General features: G+C 43.1%; 1 protein-coding gene, 2 long non-coding RNA genes and 1 pseudogene across 4 annotated transcripts; 2 read left to right on the forward strand and 2 right to left on the reverse strand.

Annotated features, from left to right (window-relative positions):
• Positions 1-217: 217 nt before the first annotated feature.
• On the reverse strand, positions 218-1,989 carry LOC129862288 (uncharacterized). Its single transcript, XR_008760746.1, has 2 exons — positions 1,561-1,989; positions 218-1,354 (listed from the first exon to the last, which is right to left on the reverse strand). It is a non-coding gene; the product is annotated as an uncharacterized LOC129862288 (long non-coding RNA).
• Positions 1,990-2,064: 75 nt separating this feature from the next.
• On the forward strand, positions 2,065-3,078 carry LOC129862291 (uncharacterized). Its single transcript, XR_008760747.1, has 2 exons — positions 2,065-2,314; positions 2,392-3,078. It is a non-coding gene; the product is annotated as an uncharacterized LOC129862291 (long non-coding RNA).
• A 6,422-nt stretch (positions 3,079-9,500) lies between these two features.
• On the reverse strand, positions 9,501-18,643 carry tmem17 (transmembrane protein 17). 2 transcript variants are annotated; one of them, XM_055933782.1, is made up of 6 exons: positions 18,429-18,643; positions 18,102-18,205; positions 17,890-18,003; positions 16,412-16,555; positions 15,717-15,850; positions 9,501-10,340 (listed from the first exon to the last, which is right to left on the reverse strand). In XM_055933782.1, the coding sequence occupies exons 1-5, from the start codon at positions 18,541-18,543 to the stop codon at positions 15,749-15,751; spliced, it is 579 nt and encodes a 192-aa protein (XP_055789757.1). In that variant the 5' UTR covers positions 18,544-18,643; the 3' UTR covers positions 9,501-10,340; positions 15,717-15,748. The 2 variants fall into 2 exon arrangements, with proteins under 2 accessions (XP_055789757.1, XP_055789758.1); XM_055933783.1 differs by lacking the exon at positions 9,501-10,340 and adding an exon at positions 10,941-14,202.
• Positions 13,145-13,864, forward strand: LOC129862967 (cytosolic carboxypeptidase 2-like; annotated as a pseudogene).
• Positions 18,644-26,478: the final 7,835 nt, after the last annotated feature.

The raw sequence follows: 26,478 nt of genomic DNA on the forward strand, positions 1-26,478 counted from the left end.
CAACCAAATATATTTCTGAAAACCCCTTTTTGCATCTTCAATAGTTGTCACATTGTGTTTTACAGATACCCTGTCTATAAAAATCTAAGACCTATCAACACTCAGGAGTCAATGTCCTATCTCTTGTCTTTTTCATAGCCTGACAGAGAGAGAGAGAGAGAGAGTAATATTACACACTTAAATAATAGCTCATCATTCACACACATACAGCCCTGTCTTCATAGTTGTTCATAGTTTATTACCCTAGTTTGATCATAGTTTTGTCATAGCTTCTAATTATCATTTCTAATCACAGATTGAATATAGTCGGCCATGGTTTCTAATCAATCTTTCTGGTCTGAGAGGTCTGATTTAATAAGCGGTTCAAGTAGACCCTAAGGGGGCAGAAGCTATTGTTTACAAACAGTATGAATAAAAACAATGTTTCATTGTATAAATAGCCTTCATTTTTAAAAACATACATGTAAATGCCTAGAATTAATACCAATCATTCTTAGATAATATATATACAAACATCACCTCTAATATTCACATCCCCTTCAAAAAAGTTCCATGAGGAAGGAAAGATTCACCCACTATCGTTTTATCTGTCCTGGGCTGCTGGCTTGTGTTTGGAGTTCGGTTAAGGCCTTCATTCAGTACAAGCCCGCAGAATTGTCTCTGTTTCATCTGCTCTTCCTTAGTCGGGGGGGAGGGGGACTTACGCCGAAAATAGTGTATTAGTGAATGGGCCACGTAAAGGACCTGACGCAGTTTGCTTCTGAGAATCCCGATCTAAATCTGTCGGTTCCAAATCCATTATGCCCTGTAGCCTCGGGGTATCATACATACGTTAGATAATGTTAACATGTATTTATACGAAATAGATACATTTTAACTTATACGAATACGTCCATTTAACATATGGCCTAAAAAATATATTTAAAAAACAAATTATAATGATAATTATTGTCCATCTGTTTCTGAATATCTGTAAAAATCGTTGTCTTCCTGTTTTAGAATAGCATGACTGAATGTTGTTTCAGCCTCGGAGTTTTCCTTAACCTGTTTTCTGCCCATCACAAACAACCGCAAATCAGAGACCTCCGAAATGTAATTTGAAGCGGGGAAATCTTCCGAATTCAATGTTTTACTCTTCATGTTCCGGGGGTACCCCTTCCGTTTCGATCATGTCCTCCAGGGTTGTATGATTTTCGATTTCGGGTGTACATTTTATCATAAAAAATACATACAGTTGACATATAGATATCTCGTAAAATTCTGTGTCCATCCGTTGCTCTTCGGAATTCCTTTCTAACGAAGGCGGTTCCATATCCTTTATCCCCGGGATGCAGTTGGCTTAATGTTGCATATCCTGCGAACGTTTTAAATTACATGAATATGTGTATTTGACTTAAATAAAATAATCATTGTTGTCATCGGTTAAAACCCCTATAACTCCTGTTTAATATTATTATAACATTCACAATGTTCAAACAAGTCCCCGCATCCTAAATCTGATATACAAATATAAATATAATATATAATATAAATATATATATATTTATTTCACGAACTCACCTTCCGAAAGATCCATTAGGATGGTTTCCCAGATTATCTTTTTAACGGGTCAGTCCGATAACAATTCTGCTGTCCTGCATGTGTGTAACTGCGCTAAAAACGATGCTAACAGTGGGAAACTATCTGTTTCATTAGACTCGTTGAGAAGTTTGCGGCCTTGGCTCAAAAGTCGTGATAGTACGGAATGAGTTTACAGAGCCGGGGGTGTCGTTTTTTTTTTTTTAGGACTAGACCCCAGCTATCTTTGAAGCCTAAGGTATTTGGTTCAAACACATGGTATTTGGTTCAAACACATGGTATTGGGGGGTGTCTAAACATTAGGTACCTTTTGATATTCTAAAATCTCCGGGGGGCTAGCATCTAGATGCTGGGGTGGGGAGGTCTCGACATCGCTGGGCTGAATGACTTTTTAGCCCACCTAACAATTAGTTTTTGAAAGGCCTTTGTGTTTAGGAGGCGTAAGACACAATATTTTTGTTGGGGGGGGGGGGTAGGCATCTGTTTTGCCGGATAGTGTAAACCTTGGTTTCAAACGACCCCCATGCATAGAGAGAGAGAGAGCGAGAGAGTCTTGAGCGCAGATGCATGGGCATTTTTGAACACACACCCCACCCCTTTTTCTCTGTTTTTGAAACACACACACATCCACTACAGCACACGCATGCACACACACGCGCGCATTCCGCAAGTTTTTTTTTCTTTTCTCAGGGACAGACTGCGCTAAGAGTGAACAAACTAACGAGTTCCTTACATGGTGAGATTCTGCTTTTAAAACTATTTATTTAATTCAAAATATTTAGTACATACAGTTTATAACCGTTCATAATTAAGGTCTTTTACGATGCCTTTCTTACAGATCCAGAGGTCTGGTTAGCCCTGACCATTATCCGATCGCTAAGACGCTTGCACACTCCCTCAAAGCTCCGTAAATTTTCCCTCCATGGGTAGATAATCCGTCCGGCATGTAAATCCTAGGTTATGCCCACAGCTTTAATGAATAAGATGGGTAGAAAAATAATCTGTTTAAGTCATAAGTAAAGGCCTTTCATAAAGAGGCTGTCATGATTGACTGTGGCCCATATTTAACACGTATTGCTTGTTACCTAAGACTATTGTTGTACATTGAATATCCACTAGCAGATTTGTGTAGCATGCATCTCCACTATATCTGTCATGTTACCGTGGTCTTTTTAAAAGTCAATAAACATATGTGTAAAATGTACACTTTTGTTTCACTGTAGATTTGTTTAAGCCCACCTAGAAACACCTGATTTATCCCACAGCATTAATGAATAAGCTGTGTAGAAAATGAATCTGTTTAAGTCATAAGTAAAGGCCTTTCCTAAAGAGGCTGTCATGATTGACTGTGGCCCCATATTTAACACGTATTGCTTGTTACAGAAGACCCCTGTTGTACATTGAATATCCACTAGCAGATTTGTGTAGCATGCATCTCCACTATATCTGTCATGTTACTGTGGTCTTTTTAAAAGTCAATAAACATATGTGTAAAATGTATACTTTTGTTTCACTGTAGATTTGTTTAAGCCCACCTAGAAACACCTGATTTATCCCCCAGCATTAATGAATAAGATGTGTAGAAAATGAATCTGTTTAAGTCATAAGTAAAGGCCTTTCATAAAGAGGCTGTCATGATTGACTGTGGCCCATATTTGACACGTATTGGTTGCTACATTAGACCCTAAAACCTAAATTATGTTTTGAACTAAGGCTTGTTTAATATTTCTATAACTGTTGATAAAACATTTACTGAGAGAGAGAGAGAGAGAGAGAGAGCCTTGAGCGCAGATGCATGGGCTTTTTTGAACACACACCCCACCCCTTTTTCTCTGTTTTTGAAACACACACACACACAGCCACTACAGCACACTCCCGCACACAAACGCGCGCACATGGCTTTTTCCGCAAGTTTTTTTTTCTTTTTTTCTCAGGGACAGACTGCGCTAAGAGTGAACCAGCCTCCGGCTGGAATATGTAAGACATGTGGCCCTCACTCGTACCCAAAATCCTTTAAAACATTCTGGAGCTTCACACAGAACTTCCTCAATGCTTTGGTCACTGGGTTCATGACAAGCCGAGCATAACATACCATAAATTGGCATATGTGTCATTTTTGTTTAATATTCAGGGGGTTTATCTTGTACAGTCTTAAACATACATTGTTCTGGGGCTTTATAAGGCTTCTGCAAAGCCAGCCTCTTTGAAATGTTCATTAACAACCCCCAACACTAGACATCCAGGAACAGGTTGACCTGACACCTGGTCACTTACTTACCCAAAAGCCCCCCTAACCATCAGGATGTCCTGACCTGAAGCCCAAATATGTGCATGCCCCCCTTCTACACGCCATTGGGTCATCAATCATTACATAGGGTCATAAATCATGATTTTTTTGATTTAGGACATTGACAGCTTGACACTTACTCAACCCAAAGACCCCCACCCCTGCCAGGATGTCCTGACCGGAAGCCCAAATATGTGCAGGCCTCCTACAACAGGACTTAGGGTCATCAATCAAATTTTGACAGCCGGACTTAAGGGCATCCATCAAATTTGACACGTGACATCTACTTTAATCTCTCTGATATTCTCCTAGTTAAAATGGTGTCTGGCTCAAAAAAATCTAAAGATACACATTGTGAAAAATTTTGCGAAATAGACAGACATAGCCCTAATTCCCCAAAACAATTGCAGTCTAAGAGCAGTCTTTTATTTAACCAGCTGATAATTTATCCGCTACTATTTGCCTTTTTTGTGTTCTACAATTTGTGGTTTATAATTGGCATCTATGTGAAAGTGTGGCAATAACTAACATTTTAATTTTTCACAAGTCTACTCCTCTACTTGAACTGCTTTCTGTGTCATTGTGACCCTACTATCTGCCCCGTGAGTTCTCTGAAATGTTTATTACCGTTGTGTACATTCAACCAAAAGCTAATATAGCAAAGGTATCAGAGATTATATATAATCTGTCACAGAAACTGAAATCCATCTCCCCCGACGCACCCATATTTATTTTAGGAGATTTTAACAACTGTACTTTGCACAAGGTCCTGCTCACGTACCACCAGTATTATGAAATGTCATACTAGGAAAAATAAGACTCTTGATTTGTGATATGGGACAATACCAAAGGCGTTCTCTGCCACCACTAGACCTCCTCTGGGGACATCAGACCACAATGTGGTCTACCTCAGGCCAACCTACTGTCGGCTGCTGGAGAGGGAGAAACCTACATTTAAAACTGTCCAGATCTGGAACGACAATAGTATCACTTGTCTCCAAGGTTGTTTTGACTGTACTAATTTATGTGGGAGGTATGAGGACAGCAGCTCTGATCTTAGTCTGAAACAACATCTGTGAGTTCATTATGTAAACATCTGTGTTGTCAGTTGTGCCTAATAAAACCGGTAAAATATTCCCTAACAAGAAGCCTTGGGTATCAACAAATCTAAAATAACTACTTAATAGGTAGATGGCAGTTTATGCTGAGGGTAATTGACAGGCTTTAAGAGATGTACAACGTGAGATCAAAAGACAGATACTGGTGGACAAGGAGGCATACAAGCAAAGGGTGGAGAGGACCCTCTCAGGAAACTCAAGGGTGGCCTGGCAAGGGATTAAATCCATGGCTAGTCCCATGTCAGGGTTCTGTTTGTTGACTTTTCTTCTGCCTTTAATACAATCCAGCCTTACATTGTCAGAGACTCATAAGGGACTTCTCCTTTAATAGGGGGCTGGTTTTGTGGCTGTTGGACTTCCTGAGCCAGAGGTCACAGTGGGTCAAAGTAGGTCCCCACGTGTCGAACATACTCACCACCATCACAGGCTCCACAGGGATGTGTTTTGTCCCCACTCCTGTAGCTACACTAATAGTTGTAATATTTCCCATCCTGATAGACACCTCGTTAAGTTTGCTGATGACACTGTCTTGATCAGCCTGTTGCACAATGACGAGGAACACCATGGCCCGGTCCTAAATGACTTTGTAGAGCGTAGTGGCGATTCTCACTTGGTCTTCAATACCAACAAGACCAAAGAGATGTGCATTGACTTCAGGAAGTGTACAACACCTACCTCTGCAACATCTATCAGAGGTCAGAACAGAGATTGTATAGGAATACAAATATCTGGGTGTCCTCTTGGACAATAAGCTTCAGTGGAGTGAATGTATAGACCTGATCTACAAAAAGAGTCAAAAGAGACTGTACTTTCTTAAAAAGCTGGGATCTTTTAATGTAGACTGTACTATACTGACTCTGTTTGACAAATCTTTCATTGAGAGTATTTTAACTTTTTGTATTTTTTGTTGGTTTGGCAATGCCACTGTCAGCCAGAGAAATATGCTGAGAAGGATTATCCCCACAGCAAGCAAGGTACTAGGAGTCAAACAGACAGGCATGGATGAGATCTTTAAGGTCAAGGCCCTCCTCAATTCTCACAAAAATATTTTAGACCCAAGCAACCCCCTGTACCCGGACTTTGAACTACTCCGCTCTAGGTGCAGGTACAGGGCACCCCTCGGCAGGAAAAACAGAACTAGACAATCATAGCTCAGGCTAATGTTCCTATCGACCCAGTAAGGCCAGCGAGCTAGTCTATTTTTGTTGCTATGTAACTGTTATGAATGCTGTATTGTCAATTTGTTTTCTACTGTATTTATATGCCATTTTAAACATGTACATGATGCTGCAACAAAATTTCCCCATGGGGACAATAAAGTTAGTAAAGTGATGGCCTGGCAGGCAGGTAGCACACTTGTGAAAGCGAACTGCTCAGCAAAGCAAAGGCTCTTTTGAGAACTACCAGATTTATGTTATTAAAAAGTTAATTTACAGTGTCTGTGTATATGTTAAAGGACAATCAGTAGTTGCTACATCCATTTTTGTATCTGCATCCATGTTTTTACTTATAAATGAATGATATTTACCCATTGATTCTAGAAGAATAAATGCCTCATGAGCTTAGTTCAACTGTCATTCCCTATCTGAACCCAAAATACAAGCTTGTTTTACTCCAATGTTTGTAAGTAAAGTGAATGTAAACAAACACTGGAAAGCCTCTAAACATGGTTCCAAATATAATTTTTATACCATGGATGGTCAGTCCTTGCATCCATAACTCTGTCTATCCATTCTAGTGGTTACATTTCTCCAGCCCCATCCCAGCTTTACCAAAACAGTGGCGGGAGACCACTTTCTGGACAGTCGTGAGGGCACGACAAAACCTATTCCCCCTCAGGAGATTGAAAGGATTTGGCATGGGTCCTCAGATCCTCAAAAGGTTCTACAGCTGCACCATCGAGAGCATCCTGACTGGTTGCATCACTGCCTGGTATGGCAACTGCTCGGCCTCCGACCGTAAGGGACTACAAAAGGTAGTGCGTACGGCCCAGTACATCTCTGGGGACAAACTTCCTGCCATCCAGGACCTCTATACCAGGCGGTGTCAGAGGAAGACCCTAAAAATTGTCAAAGACTCCAGCCACCCTAGTCATAGACTGTTCTCTGTGCTACTGCATGGCATGCAGTACCGGAGCACCAAGTCTAGGTCCAAGAGGCTTCTAAACAGCTTCTACCCCCAAGCCATAAGACTCCTGAACAACTAATAAAATGGCTACCCAGACTATTTGCATTGCCTACTCTCTGTTATTATCTATGCATAGTCACTTTAATAACTCTACCTACATGTACATATTACCTCAATTTCCTTGACTAACCAGTCCCCCCGCACATTGACTCTGTACCGGTACCCGCTGAAAATATTCTTGCTTTTATTATTGTATTGCTGCTCTTCTTTTATTTCTTATTCATATTTTTTAAACTGCATTGTTGGTTAAGGGCTTGTAAGTAAGCATTTCACTGTAAGGTCTACCTGTTGTATTCGGCGCAGGTGACAAATAACATTTGATTTGACTTTGGTATTGTTTCAACTGCTGATTGCCGCTTTAAGGTGTTACTTTGGCAGATAATGTTACCCATCTTAAGAAATTGTGTTTTTTAATAATTAACTAAATGTATGATGTTTTTTGTTTACGAGCATATGGACCATCAATTGTATTGTTAATTGTTATGCTGTAAATAGCTATTTTATGTTTGTAAGTAATAAAATTAACTAACAAATATCTGATATTTTGCCATTCTGAGTAATTACTACTTCAGTAAGGATTACTGTACACTTATTCAGTGAACTTGGCTATGCAGTGCATTTGGAAAGTATTCAGACCCCTTCCCTTTTTCCAAATTTTGTTACATTACAGCCGTATAATAGAATTTAGTAAATAAACATTTTTCTTCATCAATCTACACACAATACCCCATAATGGCAAAGCAAAAATATTTTTTTATTCGTTTTTTTGCAAATGTATTAAAAATAAAAATATTTTATTTACATAAGTGTTCAGACCATTTACTATGAGACTCAAAATTGAGCTCAGATGCATCGTGTTTCCATTGATCATCCTTGAGATGTTAATACAACTTGATTGGAGTCCACCTGTGGTAAATTCAATTAATTGGACATGATTTGAAAAGGCACCAATCTGTCAAAATAAGGTCCCACAGTGGACAGTGCATGTCAGAGGAAAAACCAAGCCATGAGGCAGAAGGAATTGTCCGTAGAACTCAAGAGAAAGGATTGTGTCGAGGCACAGATCTGGGGAAGGGTACCAAAACATTTCTGCAGCATTGAAGGTCGCCAAGAACACAGTGGCCTCCATCATTCTTGAATGGAAGAAGTTTAGAACCACCGAGACTCTTCCTAGAGCTGGCCGTCCGGCCAAACTGAGCAACTAGGGGAGAAGGGCCTTGGTCAGGGAAGTTCCAAGAACCCAGATGGTCACTCTGACAGAGCTCCAGAGCTCCTCTGTGGAGATGGGAGAACCTTCCAGAAGGACAACCATCTCTGCAGCACTCCACCAATCAGGCCTTTATGGTAGAGTGGCCAGACAGAAGCCATTCCTCAGTAAACGGCACATGACAGCCCGCTTGGAGTTTGCCAAAAGGCACCTAAAGGACTCTCAGACCATGAGAAACAAGATTCTCTGGTCTGATGAAACCAAGATTGAACTCTGGCCTGAATGTCAAGCGTCAGGCCTGGAGGAAACCAGGCACCGCACATCACATGGCCAACACCATCCCTATGGTGAAGCGTGGTGGGGCAGCATCATGCTGTGGGGATGTTTTTCAGCGGCAGGGACTGGGAGACTAGTCAGGATTGAGGAAAAGATGAACAGAGCAAAGTACAGAGAGTTCCTTGATGAAAACCTGCTCCAGAGCGCTCAGGACCTCAGACTGAGGTGAAGGTTCACCTTCCAACAGGACAACGACACTAAGCACACAGCCAAGACAGCGCAGGAGTGGCTTCGGGACAAGTCTCTGAATGTCCTTGAGTTGCCCAGCCAGAGCCCGGACTTGAACCCGATCGAACATCTCTGGAGAGACCTGAAAATAGCTGTGCAGCGATGCTCCCCATCCAGCCTGACAGAGCTTGAGAGGATCTGCAGAGAAGAATGGGAGAAACTCCCCAAATACAGGTGTGCCAAGATTGTAGCATCATACCCAAGAAGACTCGAGGCTGTAATTGCTGCCAGAGGTGCTTCAACAGAGTGCCGAGTAAAGGGTCTGAATACTTATGTAAATATGATATTTCAGTTTTTCTAAAAAACTGTTGTTGCTTTCTCATTATGGGGTATTCTGTGTAGATTGATGAGGGAAAAAACTATGTAATACATTTTAGAATAAGGCTTTGATGGTCTGATCAACACATTGTTTAAGGTAGTGCAAAATATTTGCAATAGATGGAAGCATAAGACCACAAATTAAATTTCATAAGATTCGTTCATTTTTCTTTCTTAATTAAAACATGTATTCTTGTTGTTTAAATTGGCCACATCTTGAGAAAGAGGACAGGGACATGCATTTAATTTAGGTTGGACTCTTTACTGGAGGTTGGCACTTGGCAACCTGACACAATTACTGGAAACTCAAGAGGCTTGCCTTGCATCATTTGTTTACAGAAATGTCCCTGTGTGAGACCTGAACGATGCTGACCTACAGCATTCCACTCTCTGGCAAATGATCATGCAAATTAATCCATTCAAGGGAATCAATCTTACCCCAACAAACAAAGATGTCATTGTGACCTTTTATACAGTACTTTCACATGGTAAATGAGATTGTGCTACTGCTACTCTTGCCATAACAGCCAGTTTTAACATACAATAACATGTTTACATACACCCCTCAAGCAGAGATAATTATTTCCAAGGCAACCTCTAGCCAAAGGAGATGGAAGGATTTCCACCACCCCGGCTGCCTCCACCCAGACACCAACTCCCCTGACAGTAATGACTCCGACATGGAGGATGAGGAGCAGGACCCTGGCGGGAGGCTATGTAAGATCACAGCCACAATATGGACATGCTACAAAGGGAAAATGGGTCAATATAGTGACTAAAGCTATTTTAAGCTTAGTTAGTAATATTAACTATTCCTTATTTTCTCTTCATCTGTATGGCTGTATGGTTACTTAAAAGTTCAAATTGCATTTGTGATTAAAAAGTGTTAAGCGTGGAGTTTGTGGCATGGGCACATTGGAATGACCTATGAGCAAGAAGGCTGGTAAGCCTTGTATCTTACATAGCAAGTGATTCCCCAGCTTTTCCAATGCTGGGTTGTGTTTCTCTTGGATGTGATACAGCAGTGTAATCCAGTTGTTTAAGGCAATCCAGTTCACCCGTTGGATGTTTCAGGAAATACCTTCATCAAAAGACACAGAGGATGGTGTCAGTTGAGTCATCTCTTAAAGGCCTGTCATCCCAAAATACCAGATTAGATCTCTGTTGAATGCCTCTGCTAGTTACAGTAAAGTCTCTTATTATTAGTGTCTGCCAGCACCACAAGGCTTTGTTTTTCTCAACAGGGTAGATCAACTATGGCCAAATATAGACATACAGCACCAGTCACAAGTTTGGACACACCTACTCATTCCAGGGTTTTTCTTATTTTTACTATTTTCTACATTGTATGATAATAGTGAAGACATCAAAACTATGAAATAACACATATGGAAACGTAGTAACCAAAAAATTGTTTAACAAATCAAAATAGATTTTATATTTGAGATTCTTCAAAGTAGCCACCCTTTGTCTTGACAGCTTTGCACACTCTTGGCAATCTCTCAACCAGCTTCATGAAGTAGTCACCTGGAATGCATTTAAATTAACAGGTGTGCCTTGTTAAAAGTTAATTTGTGTAATGTATTGCCTTCTTAATGCATTTGAGCCAATCGGTTGTGTTGTGACAAGGTAGGGGTGGTACACAGAAATTAGCCCTATTTGGTAAAAGACCAAGTCCATATTTGTTTTTTGTATTTCACCTTTATTTAACCAGGTATGCCAGTTGAGAACAAGTTCTCATTTACAACTGTGACCTGGCCAAGATAAAGCAAAGCAGTGCGACAAAAACAACAACACAGAGTTACACATAAACAAACATACAGTCAATAACACAATAGAAAAATCTATGTAAAGTGTGTGCAAATGTAGAAGAGTAGGGAGGTAGGCAATATATAGGCTATAGAGGTAAATAATTACAATTTAGCATTAACACTGGAGTGATAGATGTGCAGATGATGATGTGCAAGTAGAGATACTGGGGTGCAAAAGTTTGTTTGTTAACTTGGCTTTTGAAGATTTAAGAAAGGCATGGCAGGATGGATATAGGTCTATAACAGTTTGGGATCCCACTGTGTGGGTTTTTGTTTCGATGGCGCTTCAGTCATGTCAGGGAACAGATGAGGGGAGGGGTACATGTCCTACTAAAGCAAACATTTAAGCAAGCGGTATATGTGCATTGCAACTCCCACCGTTTGAATTTGGTTCTGTGCACCGCGGCAAAAGTGTCGGGACATGTCAGTACTTCTTTTGACACAGTAAACCAGCTACACACATTTATGAGTGGATCCCACAGACATGCTGGATTCATAGAAGTACAGAAAGAGTTGCATCCCGATAGACCATGTATCGAGCTAGAAAGATCCACAGATGTACGGTGGAGTTCAAAATCAGGGTCTGTAAGTAAAGTGCTGTTACTGCTAGATGTCATTTTTGAGGTTCTTGCAGATTTTTCAGAGGCTTGTGGACAAACCAAATTAGAAGCTGATGCCCTCTTACAAGAAATCCAGAACAATACGTTTTTATTCCTGTTAGTCACGTTTAGTAAATAGTTTGACACTAGTGATTTTGCTATGAACTGATTACAAAGCTCTACATTATCTGTGACGGACTGTACTGGTTTAATTGAAATCCTCAAAAGCAGCTTTTCTACGTTCAGAGAACTCAGGGGGAGACTTTGATAAAGTTCTCAAGCTAACTGAAGAGATGATGGTTAAGCGTGATATTAGTAATTGGGACGTGAGCGCATCACGGCAGCGAAAACTGCCTGTAAAATTGGCAGACAGTGTAGTCACAAATTCATTAGGGAAAACATCCAGCATCAAGAGTGACAGTGACCTGAGGCAACTTTGGAACAATATTCTAGACAGACAGATTACCGAGTTAAACTCAATATTTCAAGGAGACACATGGGATCATGCAAGCGGCAGCCTCCTTTTCCAAAGAATCACAAACCTGCGGCCTTAAAGAGCAGCTGAAGACCACATGCGATCATTATGCAATATCAATTGAGGATGCTGAATTCACTGTTTTTATTCAGCAATTGAGTTGCAAAATGAACATGGGAAAGAGTGACGTATCCTCCATAATGAGTGTACTTGACAGCTGCCCTGATGATATTTTCCCTAATATAAACTATGTTAAGGATCACTGTCACACTTCCAATGACATCACGCAGTGTGGAGAGACTTTTCTCAACACCAACTAGGATAAAAAACGTGTTCGCACATCAATGACAAGCGCCCGACTGAACCACTTCAGTTTGCTGTTTTGAGCGTTAACAGACAGATACATTGGATTATGATGAAATCATCCCCATATTCAACTCAAAGTTTCGCCGTCTGCGCCTTGTGATGTAGGTCACGCCTTATGATACGTCTACTAAAGGTAAGCTACCTTTTTATAGTACTACTGCCCGCCGTGGTATAAATGGTAACATCAAATATAGACTTGTTTGCCCATCGAGATTAAAGTGCGCCTGAAGATGAGTTTTATGTTGTTGGCAAGTTGGCAACTGGTCTAAAGTTACTATCTTATTTTAATATGCTGGGATATGTAATTATTTGTATATGTAACGAGGTTGCTCCAAGTACTATGCACTAGTATAAAACGATTGTATTACGAAATAATATACGGTGCACATTGCAAAATAAATGTAATAAACAAGTAGAAAAATGGCTATCCAAATTTTTCTAGGCCTATCCACCCCCCAAAAAATCTGTCTATGCCCGTGTTTAGTCCCAGGGTCCTTGGACATAGGCAGGGTCCTTGGACATAGGTAATGTACATAGGTACATACCACTGAACTGTTTGCTGTAACACAAACACTCAATGTTGTTTTGACCGCTACACTGTATAGAACGATCCAGAGGCATACAGTACAGAATTATGAGTCTGAATGGACTCAAAGTGCTAAACTATTACCCTCAACTATTATCCCTCACCTGGACCTGCCAGTTCCCCTATGACAGACACCTATCTGGCCCACTGCTACCCTTAACACCTACTCCCACCTGCAGTGCTACCTCAGCCACCTCACCTCCAATTCGGCCACCGCCGACTACTGCAAGCTGCGGGTGCATTGCCGCAGCCTGGCCGGCAACGTTGTACATGTGCTGACAGTGACGTTGACGGGAGGAGGGTGGGCGGAGAGGAGTGCCAAGCAGGCGGTGGTGGTGACAGCCGGGGTGCAACCCAGGAAGAACAACAGCTCCTGGTTGATGCAGGGATTCCTGGACTTCCTGCTGGGAGTCGGACGACACCAGGCAGCTGAGGGAGATCTTTGTGTTTAAAGTCACTTATGCACTTTGGGCCTTTTTATCTTTGAAAATAACCAACTATTTCAGTTATGTGTTTGATTGCCATGTGGGATAAATGTTCGTTTTCCATTCAGAATTAGAAACACCTCATAAAGAGACCCCATGATGTTGATTGTTGTGTTGCTCTCTTGCGGACCTGCAGGTGATGCCTATGCTGAACCCAGACAGGGTGGTGGTGGGGAACTACTACTGCTCTCTGGCCGGCAGGGACCTGAACAGGAACTACAAGACTCTGCTGAGGGACTCCTTCCCCTGCGTCTGGCACACCAGGAACATGGTCAATAGGTGAGAGGGGGGAAGTGGGAGGATACTCAAACAGATGTGAGAGAGTCATGCCTCTCTAACCTACAGAGAGGTTTGTATGTTCAGTCTGCCTTCTCTGACCTTGTTGCTATGGTTTCCCCTCTGTCCTTGTTTTTGTCATTGCACCCAAAACTGATGGCTGAGAGGGATGTGGTGCTGTATGGATTTTCACGGTCACAGTCATAAGAACAATGTCTTCGTGTACCAACCGCGATGATGCCACACAATGGCTCCATGAGAGAATCTTCCCTCCCACGATGAGCAAGAACGTCAATGACAAGGTTTGAATCTCATTGAGTTAAAGAAAATCTTGGCCAACGGTAGCTGTGGTCAGAGAGAAGAGAGAGAGAAGGTATGGATGAGAGAGAAGCTCACTCTTCCTCATTTGTTTAGACTGATTGTGGCTTGTGCATTACCCAAGAACCTAATTTCTAAAGACAGTACGCTCCTGGATCCCCCATCCCACTACTCGCATCGGTGTCATAGGCCATGTGACCCTCTGGCAGGAGGAGAAGTCAGAGAAGGTATGGCTGCCAATTACCCTTCAAGCCCTACTGCATCTTGATAGTTTTGCAGTGTTACTAAAATACTGTTACAGGTACATTTGTCTCAAGGTGTTTTACAACAACCTGGGCCTTGACCTCCCAAACCTGTTCTTAATAGGTTGATGCACTCTGAACATCCCCACCCCATCAAACTTAACAAAAGGCAGATCTGGAGGAGAGGATGGTCACCAGACTGTCAGGGTCTGCCCCTCCTCACAATAAAGCACCTTTGGAGCTGAGAACCAGGCAGGGAAACACATTGGCAAATTTGACAGACTGCTGATATGAACCCTTGAAGATGGATGGAGACTAGAGGGAGTTTCTGCAACTATTTTGACCATGGGACAATAAAAGGTCTTTTCACACTGCATTGTTCTTAGCCCCGGGCTAGCTTAGCCCCAGGCTTGACTGGCCCTGAGATAGCTTAGCCTATGTTTCAGCATTTGTTAGCCCTGGGCTAAGGATTCACACTTGTATTCCAAAGCCCTGGTTAACGGACAAACAACACGCAACCAATGTTATAAGCAATTAAACATCTATTAACAATACTTCCTTTTGCTTCTACTAGCCTTGCATTTGATTTCCAACAGTGATGGTTAGTATATCTGCCTATCCGACATGGGAAACAATGTTTCACTTTTGAAATTCGATCTTGCCCCTGTACAGAGACTGCTGTGCACAAACGAGACATCAACTTTCTGATCCTGGCAAAAACACTTAACAATATTATTAGCATAGATATATTCAATTAAATGTGAGCTCCTGCAAGTCAAACACTGCTCTTAGTCCTGATCTAAGGTGCGGTCTGAACGTGCCTTAACATGTACAGCACATTGCCTTTCAGATGGCTTTAGAAATTACATTTATTTTTTTGTCTTGATTGTGTTCTTATTGAGTCTTCATGTCGTTGTAAACCTATTTAACCTTTTAACTTTATAATATTTTGTATACATTTCAGTGTCAATTATATTCTGTTTATCGATTGAAGGCATAATCAGATTGAGTCACTATCTATGCAGTAAATTATCTGTTAGAGAACTACATTCTCAAAATTCAAACTTGGTGTTATTGTATCATAAACATTGTGAAACAGATACGTCTAAAAACCCAAACCTTTATTGTCTTCACATCTGTACAACAACCCCAAAAAATGATCACTCAAGGCACAAACACATTGTGTTAATGTCTGAACATGGTCCACTGAAAACACAGAGCTGAATTCTAACTTGAGATACACTTAAGCAACTCAAATTTCTCATAATCAACATCAATAGGAGATTTACACCCGAGTACCTCTGTCTCTGCATGTCAGCTCAGCAGAGCAGTCAGGCTGCCCTCAGCTCCTGAACCCCATCAAACTGTCTGAGGTGGAAGTGGCTCTCTGTGTGTCTGACCATCCCACGTAGAGCCACAAAGCCAGAGAGGGCCTAAGAGAGAAAGGGACTTTGTTAGAACAGACTTTTTTTTACCCCCTTTTCTCCGTGATATCCAAATTGGTAGTTACAGTCTTGTCCCATTGCTGCAACTCCCGTACGGACTCAGGAGAGGCAAAGGTCGAGAACCATGCGTCCGCACTGCTTCTTGACACACTGCTTGCTTAACCTGGAAGCCAGATGCACCAAACAGCTGGCGACCGAAGTCAGCGTGCATGCGCCTGTCCCGCCACAAGAGCGCGATGGGACAAGGACACCCCGGCTGGCCAAACCCTCCCCTAACCCGGATGACGCTGGGCCAATTGTGCGCCGCCTCATGGGTCTCCCGGTCGCGGCCGGCTGCGACACAGCCTGGGATCAAACCCGGGTCTGTAGTGGCGCCTCAAGCACCACGATGCAGTGCCTTAGACCGCTGCGCCACTCGGGAGGCCCCAGACACACAACCTTTATACACGACAGAGAAAATAAACCAGGGTTTAAATTACCCCAATGTGGTCAAATTGGACACTAATCTAGTTACCATGGTAAGAACAGGCAACAGGCATGCAACCTCACCTGAGTGAGTATGAACAGGGCCAGAATGAAGTGAACCCCTCTCTCCAGAGGTTGGATCAGAATGGCTTGGTTGAAGAGCTGAAACAGAATCAAAGGAAACTGCAGCAGGAGACTCAGGAGCCAGAAACCAGCCAGCTCAGGGACCTGTCATGAGAGAGAGAGACCGTAAACAATCACCCAAGACCAGTCCTCTGAGATGTTTTCCAACCATGGGCCAACCCCAGAGGTGGTCTATGGCTTAAAGTGCAACTGCCCATGAAAAACAACTTCTCATTTAGAAAACAATCTGTGGTATTGATATAGGTCTACTGTCAAAATTAACTACATAATGTAAATAGGGTCATGTCAGTCACTTGTGGTCACAACTACATCAAAACGTAAATGAAAATTGGGTTTGTTTCAAACCTGCCCACATGCTCACAGCTGGCAGCACACAGGTAATCATCAAAAATCGTAATGCCTGTGGTAAGTTTGGGTTGACTTTGGATATACCTATGCGGCTAGTTAGGGACTATCTGTAAATTACACAATGTACATGGGACAATATGTTAAAATTCCAATAGCTCCTAATTTCAATTACTTAAAAATCTCCAACTATAAATTGTAGAAATTCATATACAAATATTGAAAGCATTTAATGAGAAAAGTAAAAGGTGTGCAACATGAACATCGTCTCATTTACATTAGTAATTTATTGACAGTCCCTAACTAGCCCCAGAAATAGGCTATCAAAACAATCAATCAAATGTATTTATAAAGTCCTTTTTACATCAGCCGATGTAACAAAGTGCTATACAGAACCCCAGCCTAAACCCCAAGCAGCAAGCAATGCAGATGTAGAAGCACAGCTATCCAAACCAATTTTGCCAGGGTTGCACACCAGCTGGATGAAGCAAATTGCCTTAATAATTTGCCTAACACACACGAGACACCCGTATTAAACCGGGTCGGTATAATTTGTGGACCGTCTCAACAGGAATCTGTTCCAAAAACGTTGTAAATAACAAGGTTGCCAACAAACAACGCATATGAAGTTGTATAGTGGCAGATTAAGATACCGGGTAGGGAGTGGGCAATGTAATTACGTTTTTTTTCACTCACCACGTTTACTCCGAAAAATGTCTGTCCTCACTCTTGTAGCCTATGGACAAACATTAAGAATAAGCTACGTGGTGAGTTAATGCCTATTCGGCAGCTAGTTAGCTAGGTGAATTGATCATGCTACTTTGTATGCGTTGTTTGTTGGAATCCTTGTACTTTACAAAGTGTTTCTAACAGATTCCTGTTGGAAGGTTCCACATATTATACCCACTCTATTAAACCATACCCTGAAACCAACTCACTTTTGAATTCAGTCAAGGCCACAAAAATTCCTTAATGAACCAAATCTAAAACGAGGCCAAATCAGGAAGTGCAGTCGCCCTTTAATAATTAAGGATACGGTGAAAGTGTGTGTGTGTGTGTGTGTGTGTGTGTACCTTCTCTTGCAAATTTCCTGCATAGCCTAGGTAGAGTCTGATAGCCTCTACAAGAGTCATCAGGATGAGGATGGTGATGAGGATGAACTTATAGTAGTCAGGAAGGGCTGGATACTGAAACAATATGAAAAAAGGCAAAGGGGTTTATTTAGATACTGGTTACAGTTAGGTACATAGAGTATGCGTGCATCTCAATTCTAGAGGTGAGTTACCTTGAGGTGCAGCATCACCACCTCACTGATCCACCACAGTGGGAAAAAACACATGTTGAAGAACAGTGACATCTGGAGAGGCAGGCTGGAGACAACCTCACTGTCTGGGAACGTAAAACAATAGGGTTCACGTTCTTTCCGTATCCTACTTGCTAGTAAGCTAGTTAGTATATAACCTATACACGGCCGGGCCAACAGATGTAAATAATATCTGCCTGGTACCTATGGATAATGGGGTGGCAATGGCTTGTTTAGCTAGCTACAGTACTAGCTGAGACAAGCGCTAGCTAGCGCTTCAGTTACCAATCCATGCAAGTTTCCACTCACTGTGCCCCAAAAACGTGACATGATCTTCGGGAGATGGTTGAGTACGACTCTGATCAACAAACACAGTTCTGGAAAAGTGTCCTAAACGTCTTCTGATCGGTTCTGGAAGCTCCATGCGAATTGAAAAGATGCTCCTGTGCTAGCAAGACAGCGGTTTAGAAAGTCATGCCTGCCAGCAACAAAACACGGTTCCCTTGGTCACATAGGAAATCTCGCGTTCTGCCCAAAATCTCGCGACCCAAATGTGCCCCCTTTCATCGTTTCCTTTCCTTCATGACCAGTGGTCATACGTTGATATCAAAATGATGACTGATTCAGCAGACCTCCACAATTTCCCAAATCTCTGTAAATCTACTTATCAAGACAGTCCTATCATTTTCAAATCAAACATTTTCCCCAACTGTTGTGCAGCGGTCTAAGGCACTGCATCTCAGTGCTAGAGGCGTCACTACAGACCCTGGTTCGATTCCAGGCTGTATCACAACCAACCGTATTTGGGAGTCCCATAAGGCGAAGCACAATTTGGCCCAGCATCGTCCGGGTTTGGCCGGGGTAGGCCGTCATTGTAAATAAGAATTTGTTCTTAACTGACTTGCCTAGTTAAATAAAGATGAAACAAATAAAATAAACATTTAATTTAGCCTGGTCTCAGATTGTTTTGTGCTTTTGCCTAATCCTTTTTTGGGGGGAGGGCCGAGTTCAAAACAACTGAAGATTATTTTTTTTTGTCAAATCATGAAATCAGTGATCTTCAGGGTAGGGAGGTGGCGGAAGAAAAGAAGAACATCAAGAAGAAGCAACTGCTTTACAAGTGTGATGCACTGTTGAGCGCTACATCCCAAGGGGTCGTGCTGATTGTACGGAGATTGTGACAGCCGGTTAAATGGTGTTCCTTGACAAGGCAAGAACAAGATGTATGTCCAGAGAAGTGCAATGTTATCATAAAGAGACTTATACTTGGAATACGGAGGAGGAATGGAGGGGATCTTTTGGCTGATCCATTTGGGGTTTCAGGGTGAGTGAAAATATACTTGTGTGCTGTGGAATCGGTGAGGGTAACCAGAAGTGGTCTTCTGATAATTGTTTGTGTTTCTGCTGGTCAGAGGGAGCATGTGCTCCGTGTTTAACGAATGGGGGCAAGAGATGTGAATTGTTCTGCTCTCAAGAAAAGGGCACCATTGAAAGAAGTGATTACTGGGTTAGTGGTAAATGTGAAAGCTGACCAACTGAAGGGGAAGATTCTCTGTGTTTGTGATGCTCGTCGTTTGGAGCGACGCAGACAGGGTGGCGTGTGTGGAGAAACAGAAGAGTCATTGTCTGTTCTTTTGAGTTTTGATGTTGAGTCTTTGCCCGACAAAGTGATGTTAGGAAAAATAAGTTATCCTCTACGAGCTTTTGTGCCGAATACATTACGTTGTTACATGTGTCAAGTTTATGAGCATGTGGCAGCAGTGTGTAGGAGGGAGGTTCCTAGGTGTGAGACGTGTGCAGAAGGGCATGAGACAAAGGAATATGTAGCATTGGGGAAAGTAGTGGTATGTGTTAATTGTAGGGGTGCCTATGGGGCTGGGGATCAGAAATGTCCCGTGTGAGAGATGCATGTTGAGGTTTCCAGGGTTAGAGTAGTGCAGAAGTTGTCATATGCTGAGGCAGTGAAGAAAGTTTATGAAGATGGGTCAAGGGGGAGGGATCCTGAGAGGAGTGTTGTGAGTAGTAGATCTGTACCAGTACAGAGCGATAAACCGACAAGTGATACATGTTTCAGTAAGATTTCATTTTTGGCCTTTATAGCAATGGTTATCAACTATACTGCAGGGATGGAACGTAAGTCACAGGAAAAAAAGGTTGTGGTGGCAGCTACAGAGAGGTATTTGGGTGTGCGAGACATCAGAAGAGTTATAGGGTGTGTTAAGTGTTGGTGTCCCATCCTTTCAGGCTGTTGGCCTAGCGTATGGTTATTTTTCATTTTTTGTATTTTATTGTGAGTGTAGTGTTAGATGGTAGGGTATTTGTTGTGTTTATTTCTATATTCTTTTTGTATTTTTTTTTCAAGCAAAGTATAAGGGAGTCTGGTAGGTGGCGGTAATGCAACATTTATTGGATGCCAACCGCCATTAAACCTCATCGAAGAAGATATGGCGGAAGCAGAAGGGTCGTTTGAAGCTGAAAGCACGTCAAGTACAGTTAGCAAGGAAGATGAATGAACAACAGTCCAAGAATGGAACAAAAAGGGCAAAAATTGTTGTGGAAAATTAGTCTAATGAATCATTGCTTGTTGGACAACGTTTGGATAAGGATGTTTATTATTTTATTTTATTTTGAAGGATGGTGAAGAAGGTGTTGGGAAAAGTGGATGCAGTCAAAGTAACCAGAAATGGTATGGTGTTGATATCGTGTGTATCTGAAGAGCAAAAGGAGCGTGCATTGTGGCTCGCGGAATTGTCGAAGCATGAAGTGAACAGCTTTGATTTTCAGAGCAGAGCACCGGTAAAAGGTGTTATCTCTGGTGTCCCGTTGTAATGGCTTCCGTCGGTAGAAGGAGAGGAGGACCAAAGCGCAGCGTGGTATGTATCCATATTTATAGCTCATGATTGAAGGGCAGCTCATGACTGAGGGGTAGCTCATGGCTGAATGGCAGCTCAGGCGGCTCCTGACTGGCGGGTGGCTCAGGCGGCTCCTGACTGGCGGGCGGCTCAGGCGGCTCCTGACTGGCGGGCAGCTCAGGCGGTTCCTGACTGGCTCCTGACTGGCGGGCGGCTCAGGCGGCTCCTGACTGGCGGGCGGCTCTGGCGGCTCCTGACTGGCGGGCGGCTCTGGCGGCTCCTGACTGGCAGGCGGCTCTGGCGGCTCCTGACTGGCGGGCGGCTCTGGCGGCTCCTGACTGGCGGGCGGCTCTGGCGGCTCCTTACTGGCGGGCGGCTCTGGCGGCTCCTGACTGACGGACGGCTCTGGTGGCTCCTGACTGACGGACGGCTCTGAAGGCTCAGGACAGACGGGCGGCTTTGAAGGCTCAGGACAGACGGGCGGCTTTGAAGGCTTAGGATAGACGGGCGGCTCAGACGGCGCTGGGCAGACGGGCAGCGCAGGCGGCGCTGGGCAGACGGACAGCTCAGATGGCGCTGGGCAGACGGGCAGCGAAGGCGGCGCTGGGCAGACGGGCACACCTGTAGGGAGGAGACGGAGACACAGCCTGGTGCGTGGGGCTGCCACAGGACCCACCAGGCTGGGGAGACCTACAGGAGACTTGGTGTTAGGAGAAGGCACCTGAAGGACCGGGCTGTGGGGGAGCCCTGGAGCTCTGGTGCGCAGCCTTGGCACCACTCCCCCAGGCTGGAATACTACTCTAGCCCGGACCCTCCAGACTGCAGGCACAGGTTGAACCGGGCTGTGGGTGAGCACTGGAGATCTAGTGCCTACTACACGCACCTCTCCCTTAGGCTCCACTCCCACATTTGCCCGGCACGAGCGGAACGCAGGCATAGGACGCACTGCATCCTCCCAGCGCCCTGGAGACCCAGCACGCAGAGCCGGCGCAGGATACCCTGGACCGAAACGGCGTACTGGAGATCAGACACGCTGAGCAGGTACACTACGCCCTGGCTGGATGCCCACACTCACATGACACTTTCGGGGGGCTGCCCTATAGCGCACCGGGCTATGGGCACGCACTGGCGACACCGTGCGCTTAACCGCATAACGCGGTGCCTGACCAGTAACGCGCTGCTTATAATAAGCACGAGGAGTGAGCTCAGGTCTGCTACCTGGCTTAGCCACACTCCCCGTGTGCCCCCCCAAAAACAATTCTGGGGCTGCCTCTCGTACCTGTCGCACTGCAGTGCTGCCTCCTCATATCGCCGCCGCTCAGCTTTCGCTCCCTCCAGCTCAGCTTTGGGGCGGCGATATTCCCCAGCCTGTGCCCAGGGTCCTTCTCCTTTTAAAATCTCCTCCCATGTCCAGGAGTCCTGAGATTTCGGCCGCTGCTGCTGTTGCTTTCCATTACCACGCTGCTTGGTCCTTTTGTGGTGGGTGATTCTGTAATGGCTTCCGTCGGTAGAAGGAGAGGAGGACCAAAGCGCAGCGTGGTATGTATCCATATTTATTAGAATACTTTTTCAATAATGAACAAAACAATAAACAGACGAAAACGCAACGAAGCTACAGTCCCGAACTAGAGAACACAAAAACAGATGAACGCAAGAACAGGAACAATCACCCACAAACCAACAGTGAAAACAGGCTACCTTAATATGGTTCCCAATCAGAGACAACGTAAAACACCTGCCTCTGATTGAGAACCATATCAGGCCAATAAGACAAACCTAAACAAAGAAACACATAACATAGACGACACCCACCCAGCTCACGCCCTGACCAACTAAACAAAGGCTAAACAAAGGAAATAAGGTCAGGAACGTGACACCCGTTGGACATTGATAATCAATATCTTAGGTTAAAAATAAAAGGAGTAGTTCATGCACGACACTTGACAAGTATGGAGAATGGGGGAAAAATAGAAACGTTTATCTGTATATTTGATGTTTGATGAGTATTTACCACCATATGTAAAGTTTGGATATATAAGATACGCCGTAAGAGCGTTCGTGCAAAACCCGATGCAATGCAAGAAGTGTAAAAAGTTTGGCCATGTGTCAAGTGTTTGCAGACAGAAAGAATATGTTATTGATGAGTCTGTGAATGTAAAATGTTGCAACTGTGGTGGGGTTCATATTTCCGAATTCCATGAGTGCCCTGTTAGGGTGAAAGAGGTTGAGGGGTCAAGGATCAGGGCTGTACAGCAAATCTCCTATGTGGAGGCGGTGAAGAGAGTTAAAGGGAAAGGAGGCCAAAGTTCTGAAGAAGATATGGTGGTGGATGCACCACAACCAGTTGCCAATGTTATATGTAAAGTGATCTGGATACACCTATTGTGAAGAAGGTGGATTTTGTAGCATTTATAGCCACAGTTATTAATTGTACTGCACAAGTGTCCAAGAAGCTGGACATAATTATATCTGCAGCTGAGAAGTTTTTGGGCCTCCCAAGATTTAACAGCAGAAGCACTACAAGGACTACTGTCGCCAGGAAATGTCCCGCCATCACAGGATCCTTCTGAGCCTGTGAAGGGGCTTTATTAAAACAGAAAAGCAGGCTGATTTACTTTAATTAACATTTTGTTACTGATAGTTTGTTTGGATTCTTTTTTTTTACCCTTTTTGGATCCTTAATATCCACCTGTACAGTAGGTGGTGGAATGCACATATAGTTAATGCCAATACCGTTACACCAAACAAGAAGTAGAAGTGATCTTCAGGACGGAAAGTCGGAGCTCTAGAAAGAGGCCCGAGTTCTTGAGTTGGGTGACTGGTTCAAATCGAGTTCAGAGTTGTTTTGAATGCACTGAATTCGGAAGTATGAGAATTTTGAGTTCCCAGTTGTTTTGAACGTGGCAATAGTCCGCCATAGTGGACATGTCATAATACCCATAAAACCTAGCGGTCAAACACGGAAATGTTTCCAATCTCTTTCCACCATTCATTTTTCACATAGTGAATTATACAAACACTTCAAATTAAGTATGTGTTTGGTGTAGGCTTACCTTGGTGTGATGTTTTGATAACCATGTAATTCTCTGTCTGCCAAATTGAGTTTTAGCAAAATATTCGTCTCAATTTACAAAATGCTAATTAGCAACAGAGAAGACCTCAGCAAGACTACAAATTCCTGCAGGAAGCTCCTAGCCGACACTGTCAGCTACCGTTCACCAGCGCGATCTGAGAGACCTGTACCCAATCCATGATGAATCCATTTGCTGTATTAAAATTAATTGAATAAAATGTTGAACTTCTTCCGTCCCCTTTCTCTGTCTTAGCTAGCCACTGACTACGATTCAGCTAGTTAGCAGAGCAGGAGATCAGTAGATGTTTTTACAGTATGTCGACTTTGGTGTCTATTTCAGACATGGCATTTTTCAAAGAAGAGCAAAAGAGCATTAAAGACCACTATAAGTCTGGCCATGAGGAGAAGTGCAGCTGTAGTAAGGGACAATTTGCCGGTTTTGTCAGGGCCAGCATGAGGGATAAAGTTTATCCTGTGTCTGTGTAGCTATTAAGTTAAGTTTGAGCATCTTAGCAATACAATGTGTTCTATACAGCTGTCAACATTCTACAAGGAAAGAGCCACTTATTCGATCATATAATCATTAACCAGATTACCCCGGATATCAGACTTCGATGAGTTATAACTCAGTTCTAGAATGGTGTCATTGATGAGAATGAATCAAAAAATCTATTGACATTCAGAATTGAATTTGTTTAGACATCCATCCTGTATTGTAGTTGCATAACCAGAGAAAAATCTTCAAAGACACAATGTTTGTTTATTCAGAGTGGTACATGCATTCACACAGTCTTGATTTACAGGATCCTTCCCACTATATCAGGGGTACTCAACTCTTACCATACGAGGTCTGGCGCCTGCTGGTTTTCCTTTCTACCTGATAATTAATTGCACCCACCTGGTGTGAGAAACAATGAGAAAATGCAGTGGAACTGGCTTCAAGGTCCAGAGTTGAGTTTGAGGGCACTATATGATTGATACAGTGCATTTGGAAAGTATTCAGACCCCTTGACTTTTTTCACATTTTGTTACGTTAAAAGCCTTATTCTAAAATTGATTAAATACATTTGTTCCCTCATCAATCTACACATAATACCCCATAATGACAAGCAAAAACAGGTTTTTAGACATTTTTGCAAATGTATTAATAATAAAAAACAGAAATATCTTCTTTACCTAAGTATTCAGACCCTTTGCTATGAGACTCAAAATTGAGCTTAAGGGCATCCTATTTCCATTGACCATCCTTGAGATGTTTCTACAACTTGATTGGAGTCCACCTGTGGTAAATTCAGTTGATTGGACATTATTTGGAAAGACACACACATGTCTATAAAGGTCCATCAGTTGACAAAAACCAAGCAATGGCCTCCATCATTCTTAAATGGAAGAAGTTTGGAAACACCAAGACCCTTCCTAGAGTTGGCAGCCAGGCCAAATTGAGCAATCGGGGGAGAAGGGCCTTGGTCAGGGAGGTGACCAAGAACCCAAACTCTAGAGTTCCTTTGTGGAGATGGGAGAACCTTCCAGAAGGACAACCATCTCTGCAGCACTCCACCCATAAGGCCTTTATGGTAGAGTGGCCAGATGGAAGCCCCTCCTCAGTAAAAGGCACATGACAGCCCGCTTGGAGTTTGCCAAAAGTCAGCTAAACACGATTCTCTGGTCTGATGAAACCAATATTGAACTCTTTGGCCTGAATGCCAAGCGTCACATCTGGAGGAAACCTGGCAACATCCCTACTGTGAAGCATGGTGGTGGCAGCATCATGCTGTGAGGATGTTTTTCAGAGACAGGGACTGGGAGACTAGTCAGGATCGAGGGAAAGATGATCAGAGCAAAGTACAGAGAGATCCTTGATGAAAACCTGCTCCAGAGCGCTCAGGACCTCAGACTGGGGCGAAGGTTCACCTTCCAACAGGACAACAAGCCTATGCACACAGCAAGACAATGCAGGAGTGGCTTCGGGACAAGTCTCTGAATGTCCTTGAGTGGCCCAGCCAGAGCCCGGACTTGAACCTGATCGAACATCTCTGGAGAGACCTGAAAATATCTGTGCAGCAACGCTCCCCACCCAACCTGACAGAGCTTGAGAGGATCTGCAGAGAAGAATGGGAGAAACACCCCAAATATAGGTGTGCCAAGCTTGTAGCGTCATACCCAAGAAGACTCGAGGCTGTAATCGCTGCCAAAGGTTCTTCAACAAGTACTGTGTAAAGGGTCTGAATACATATGTAAATGTGATATTTCCGTTTTTTTTAAACGTGTTATTGCTTTGTCATTATGGGTTATCGTGTGTATATTGATTAGGGGAAAAAAACATTTATTCCATTTTAGAATAAGGCTGTGGCGTAACAAAATGTGGATGAAGTCAAGGGGTCTGAATACTTTCTGAATGCACTGTATGTCAATTAAATTAAATGGGAAAACTGCA

The sequence above is a fragment of the Salvelinus fontinalis genome, chromosome 9, assembly GCF_029448725.1.
Source record: "Salvelinus fontinalis isolate EN_2023a chromosome 9, ASM2944872v1, whole genome shotgun sequence".
Classification (NCBI taxonomy): domain Eukaryota; kingdom Metazoa; phylum Chordata; class Actinopteri; order Salmoniformes; family Salmonidae; genus Salvelinus; species Salvelinus fontinalis.